We start from the raw sequence: 6,982 nt of genomic DNA, 5'->3' as shown, positions 1-6,982 counted from the left end.
TCCATTGATTCTCCTCCATCCGACGGCCTATATTCACGCTCCTTTAACAACTTCAATTAAAAGACGAGGGTATTTCCGTCTTTACATCTTTCATTTCCTCACCCCTCCCTCACTTGCGCTCTTTCAATCGCGATATCTTCTCCTCTTTCTCAATGTCGTCCGACCACCATTGATGCTACCACACATCCTCTCCACCTTCAACACTCCAGTCCCGATGATGTCTTCACCATCCTCCTCTCTTGACGGATTCACCCTCAATTTCTATTCCACTGTTTTACCCTCAAAGCCGAGATTTGCAATTTTAGGTTTTCGATGATGATTGCGTCGTTCCCCTTGTCTGTCGATTTGGTGGAGCTTCGTCCCTATCCCTCTCCTCTGTCTGGTCTCTTCGCCATTGACGCCCTTGTACCAGATCGATTTGTTCAAGGGAATTGCTACATCATTCAAAACACGCTAGGTAACATTCCATGGCGATTGGCGACTTTGAAGCCTGATATGATGCTGAGTTGATGGATTGGAGTTCGATTATGTAGCTTGGTGGCGTTAATGAACCAATTTGACTTCTAGGTATTCTCCATGCATCCATTTGTCTTGATTCATTTTTTGATTGTTGATGTCAACAAATGTGATTGATTGTGAACGTGCTGCTATTCACATATATTCCATTTGATTAGGCCGAGTGATACATCTAGAGAGGTAAAATTACTATGTAATGCAAGATCAAGCTGAATTTATGTTTGATTTTACTGAATAGTGTAAAATCAACATTGGTTGTGTAAATTATGATGTCCTTGTATAAGTTACCATATTCTTTTAACCTCATATAAGTTACCAATGCCTGCATAGAAGCTAATCAGATATTGATAAGGCAAAGGATTAGGGTCCTCTATAGTTTTAGAAGACTGCTCTAGCTTCTTCAGAAACATCTCAGCTTTCTCAGGATTACCACTTCTCATGTATACTGCAGCTTGGTTACTGTACATAGTCCACTCACAATTTACTTCTTCCTTCTCAATCTCATCTACAGTTCTTTCAAAAGCTTCCATATCATTTAGTTGCTGATAGCTCAGGAGCAGAAGACTGTAGGAATATGAACTCATTGGTAAGTTCCTACTTTTCATAACTTCAACTAGTTTAGGCACTTTCTCAGACTCTCCAGTTGTTAGAGCCAGAGTTATGAGGTTGTTGAAGGTAAAACTTGAAACATAGTTCAGCTTCTCCAGTTGTTTAAGAAGCTCAGCTGCCTTATCACTCAACTTCTCATTGCATTAACAGTTTAGAAGAGCTCCATAAGTGTACCGATTCTTTTCCTCTGAAGGCAGGTTGTTAAAGAACTGCTCAGCTTCAGTAACTCCCTTCGCCACAGATTTTACCTGAACTACTGGCATAGAAAAATCAACAATCTTCTGCACAGATTTTACTAAATTTGTGTTTGATAAGCTATGTTATCCAAATTCATTAGTTTGCCATTGATTTTGACAATTTGGTGCGCTCTAATACTGAGTTGCTATTTCAAATTATGAGTTGTAGTTGATATGTAATTCTTTTATTTTCTAGATGTTCTTAGACAACTTTGTAGCATTCTTAATACACCGAAAGACACTAAGTTGAAAAAATAAAAGTAGCAACGAAGAAAAATCAACAATCTTGTGCACAGATTTTACTGAATTTGTGTTTGATAAGCTATGTTATCCAAATTCATTAGTTTGCCATGGATTTTGACAATTTGGTGCGCTCTAATAAAGAGTTGCTATTCAAATTATGAGTTGTAGTTGATATGATAATTCTTTTATTTTCTAGATGCTCTTGGACAACTTTGTAGCATTCTTAATACACCAGAAGACACTAAGTTAAAAAAATAAAAGAAGCAACGAAGAAACTACAAAAATCGATCAGCTAGAGAAGGCAGTTGGATTTTAGGAGAATTCATTTAGTGTTTCTGTAAGCAAATCCGGTGAGACAACAAAGAAAATAGTGTGCCTTGAAACTGACTTGCATGTGCTTGAGTGTTGCTGCTGTTGAGTCTGCTCTTGATGTATCTGCTGAGGCATCTTTTATTGCTAGGAATTTGTATTTGCTGAATCATCATACATTGTTGTTGTTGTTGTTCTGAATTTGTCTTTCCTGAAACATATGTTGTTGTTGTTCTGAATTTGTCTTTCCTAAAGCATTTGTTGTTTATTCTGCATCTTCTACTGAATGTGCGTTGAAGGCTGGGAAGATTTTCCTTGTCACCAGTTTGTTTTTTGTTAATCAACACCCCCAGGTATACTCCAGAATAAAAGTTTGTTTTGTCAATCAACACCCCTAGGTATACTCTACAATAAAAGGTTGTCCAAATCTTACATAGGCAATGAAATTAATGAACCTTAATAGTGAAATTTTTGAACCTTTGATATAAGTTCATGAACCTCCAGTATAAATTCATGAACCGCCAATATAAAATTTATGAACCTTTAATAGAAATTTATGTACCATCAATATAAAATTTATGAACCGTCAAGAAATTCAACGCCACCAAGCCAACTCGGTTTGTTGTTATATAATTAGACTTTTTTATATTTAACCGTCACAAATTCAAGAGAAACGGAATTCCCTTATTGTGTTAGTTTCATTGACTGTGTAAGGTAGGACACAATCGTTATAAATGGCATAACTTTTGATTCGATTATCCATTTAAGTATTATGAGCAAACATTTCGAAGGTCTCGGTCCGAAACATGATATGAGCCTCTTTCGGGTATGCCTAGGATAGCAGAAATCACATAATCTGTGTATATGTGGTGGGACTTTACGCGTACCTTGCATTCAAACGAGCATAACTCTCGCACCGGTTGTCGGAATCGGGCATATAATATACGGAAAGAAAGCTCTCTGAAAGAGCTATATGACCCCAGCCCGTAGGGGCTGCCCGTTTCCTTTTCTCCAAAAACGGACGTTTTCCCCTCCAAATATCACTTTAAAGTCCGGAGAATACATAAAGTTAATGAGCAAAACATAAATTGAAGAACCTTCAGTATAAATTCATAAACCTTCAGTGTAAATTGATGAAATTGTAGAATAAAATATTAAATATTAAATTTATGAGATATAAAATATAAAATTCATGAAACTTCTATACAAATTGATGAACCTTTCTACACAAATTTATGAACCTTTCAATACAAATTTATGATCCTTCAATACAAATTTATGAACCATCAATACAAATTTATAAAACTTCAATATAAATTTATGATTATATTACAGAATTTTATATTTATAATTTTCATCTAGATTTATAATTTTTCATAATAGAATTTTAGATTAATGAATTTTATTAAAAAAAAAAATTACGAACCTTCAATTCAAATTTACGAACCTTCAATACAAATTTAAGAACCTTCAATATAAATTTATGAATTATGGATTGAAATGAAAAAGAACCTTCAATAGTATAAACTTTACTACAGAAAATTTATGAACCTTCAGTATAAATTTATGAACCTTCAATATAAATTTATGAACCATCAATACAAATTTATGAAACTTCAATATAAACTTATTATTTTATTATAGAATTTTAGACTTATAATTTTTCATCTAGACTTATAATTTTTCATTATAGAATTTTAGATTAATGAATTTTATTACAAAAAATTTACGAACCTTCAATCCAAATTTACGAACCATCAACACAAATTTATGAACCTTCAATACAAATTTATGAGCCTTCAATATAAGTTTATGAACCATGGACTGAAATAAAAAAGCTTATGAATCCTCAGTATAAACTTTACTACAGAAAATTTACGAACCTTCAAAATAAATTTATGAACCTGAACCTTCAATACAAATTTATGAACCATCAATACAAATTTATGAAACTTCAATATGAATTTATGATTTTATTACAGAATTTTAGATTTAGAATTTTTCATCTAGATTTATAATTTTTCATTATAGAATTTTAGATTAATGAATTTGATTAGAGAAAATTTACAAACCTTCAATCCAAATTTACGAACCTTCAATATAAATTTATGAATCATGGACTGAAATGAAAAAAAGTTTATGAATCCGCAATATAAACTTTATTAAAGAAAATTTAAGAACCTTTAATACAAATTTATGAACCTTCAATACAAATTAATGAACCATCAATACAAATTTATGAACCATCAATACAAATTTATGAAACTTCAGTATAAATTTATGACTTTATTATAGAATTTTAGAGTTATAATTTTTCATCTAGATTTATAATTTTTCATAATAAAATTTTAGATTAATGTATTTTATTAAAGAAAAAATTTACGAACCGTCAATCCAAATTTACGAACCTTTAATACAAATTTATGATTTTATTACAGAATTCTTTTAGACTTTAAAAATCTCATAATTTCTAAATAGGTGAGTGAACTTATATGAGAAAAACTCATGTCCTTACTATAAAAATAAACGACTGTGAAAAAGATATCATTGAGATCCAAAAGAAAATTCATGAGTTTGAAGAGACGTGAATCTCCAATAAAATTTTGTGCAAGAAATTCATGAACCGCCAATGTAAAATTTATGAACCTTTCATAGAAATTTATGTACCATCAATAAAATCTATGAACCTAAAATATAAAAGAACATGAAAAAAATATCATGAACATCTAAAAGAAAAATCACGATCTTGAAAAATTATTACTACAATATAAAACCCGTTACGTACTACAAAAAATTCTTATAGATTTACAAATTCTCATAGAGTCGTAAATAGACGAGTGAGCCTTTCAAAAGAACCTCATGAACTTATTATATAATATTCCTGAAGCTAAAAAAAATATCATAGACATCCAAATGAAAGTTATGAGAAAAAAAGACAAGAGCCTTCAATGAATTTTATTAAAGAAAATTGTTAAACTTGTAATATAAATTTATGAACCTTCAATAAAAATTCATGAACCTAAAATACAAAGCTCATCACTCACAACAAAAAATCATACATTTGTAAATAGGTGAGTAAGTTCATAAGGAAAAAAATTCATGAAACTGAAGAAAAAATGATAGACATACAAAACAAAATTCATGACTAAAAAGACGTGAACCTTCATTTAAATTTTGTAATTTTTTTGATGAACCTTCAATATAAATTCATGAACTTACAATATAAAATTCAAGAACGTATAATAAAAAACTCATTAGAGGTTAAAAAAATGAACGCAAGGAAAAACATAAAATTATTAAAAAAATATCTTGAACCTAGAATATAAAATTCACCTTTCTTAACCCAAATCAAGCAATTCCAAAAAAATGGATGCACAACAATAAGCATTATTCATTTATCCTTTGTGCCCTTCTCGTAGTTTCTGGACTGAAATCTAGTATCCATACCCTGTCATAGCAAACAAGTGTGTAAGTGCAGCACTTTGAGTTATATAGCACACACACTAAACTCCGGCTTAAAAAGTGCAAATGATTAGTGATCAATGAGAGTACTAACCTGAGTTATCCATGGGGTTTACAGCCGGGGCTGGCTCGGGCTCCTTGATCTCCACCACCACACAGTCTGACATCAGGAACGTCTTCGCCACCGACGCCGCGTGATCCAAACAGCACCTTACCACCTGATGAATCGAATGTTACAGCTAGCTAAATCAGCAATTCAAAACACACAAAAAGAGCACCTTTGTAGGATCTATAATCCCCGCGGTCATCAGATCTTCATACTGCCCAGTCGCAGCATTATATCCGTATCTCACGTTCTCGTTAGACAGAACCTTCTCACTGACCAGACTTCCATTCACACCGGCGTTCATCGCTATCAGCTTCAATGGGTAGCTCAACTCTCTCTTCACAATGCCAGCACCAACCTGCACACCACTTTCACCTTACTTTAGCCATTGCCCACGCTATTCATTATAACCGTTACATTTATTCATCAAAAATAACATCATGAAACCTTCTCCTCATCATTTGCAAGCCCATCTCTGATGGCATCCACTTTGGATGAGAGTCTGAGCAGTGTGCATCCGCCACCCACCACGATCCCTTCCTCAACAGCTGCCTGAATTAATATCATAAACATTACATTAGATTATGCGCCGCAGTGCAGATCAGATACAAATCTCAAAACAGAACTTACCTTTGTTGCATTCAGAGCGTCTTCAACTCTCAGTTTCTTCTCCTTCAGTTCAGTCTAGGTTTGAGCCCCAACCTACAAGACTCGGTTTTTGTCAGCAAATATACGCTGCTGCAAGAATATGAAGATGAGATAATTAGTTACCTGAATAATATCCATCCCACAGGAAAGCTTAGCGATTCTCTCATTGAGCTTTTCCTTCTCATACTCTTGATCAGCAGCCTGTATTATTATAACAAATGGTTGTCAACATATCTGGAAATTAATTATTAGCCAAGTAGTTTAGTACAGTGTGTATGAAAGGACACCTCAATGAGATTTTTAATCTGTCCAACACGCTTACTGACAGCCTCCTGAGTGCTTCCGTCTCCCACGATAGTGGTTGCATCCTTCGTCAGCACGATCTTAGCAGCATGACCCAACACCTCCTTGTCTGCCTTGTCAAGTGTAAGACCCACCTCATCTCTGATCACAGTCCCTACATAATATAATCACCAAAATATCATTAATAACATTATACAAAAGACTAGCGCTAAGTAATACAATACTGACTGACTGACCTCCTATAAGAATAGCAATATCATCAAGATATTGGCTTTTCCTTTCTCCAAATCCTGGGGCTTTGAGTGCAGCGATCTTCAATATCATCAAGATATTGGCTTTTCCTTTCTCAATTTTTTTATATAAGGAAAGAGATTAGTAAAAGTTCAGCAAAAAGAAATCAGTAAAATCAGTCTCCGAATTCTTTATACAAGGATACACCAATCTGAAAAAAAATCAGATAATCTTCAAAGTTTAGGCCTCTATTAAATTGTATACTTCCAGATTGCCAAAAGATGAAGAAAAACCCTATCAGCGGATGAGTAATGCATTG

The 6,982-nt window shown here is 33.3% G+C and overlaps 1 protein-coding gene across 1 annotated transcript; it reads right to left on the bottom strand.

Moving 5' to 3' along the window:
• Window positions 1-2,577: 2,577 nt before the first annotated feature.
• On the bottom strand, window positions 2,578-6,756 carry LOC141250891 (uncharacterized). Its single transcript, XM_073670147.1, is given in 17 exon segments — window positions 2,578-2,656; window positions 2,801-2,956; window positions 3,141-3,154; window positions 3,340-3,360; window positions 3,648-3,737; window positions 3,797-3,823; window positions 3,986-4,006; window positions 4,104-4,115; window positions 4,301-4,321; window positions 5,043-5,107; window positions 5,470-5,593; window positions 5,654-5,839; window positions 5,929-6,033; window positions 6,112-6,183; window positions 6,253-6,330; window positions 6,417-6,586; window positions 6,669-6,756. Coding segments are annotated over 17 exon segments (1,329 nt in total).
• Between the last annotated feature and the right edge of the window lie 226 nt (window positions 6,757-6,982).

Source organism: Phyllobates terribilis, unplaced genomic scaffold, assembly GCF_046119375.1.
Source record: "Phyllobates terribilis strain yellow unplaced genomic scaffold, ASM4611937v1 Scaffold_6323__1_contigs__length_45293, whole genome shotgun sequence".
Lineage (NCBI taxonomy): Eukaryota > Metazoa > Chordata > Amphibia > Anura > Dendrobatidae > Phyllobates > Phyllobates terribilis.
The sequence above is the reverse complement of the archived record's forward strand: the minus strand, read 5'-3'. Positions and strand labels throughout refer to the sequence as shown.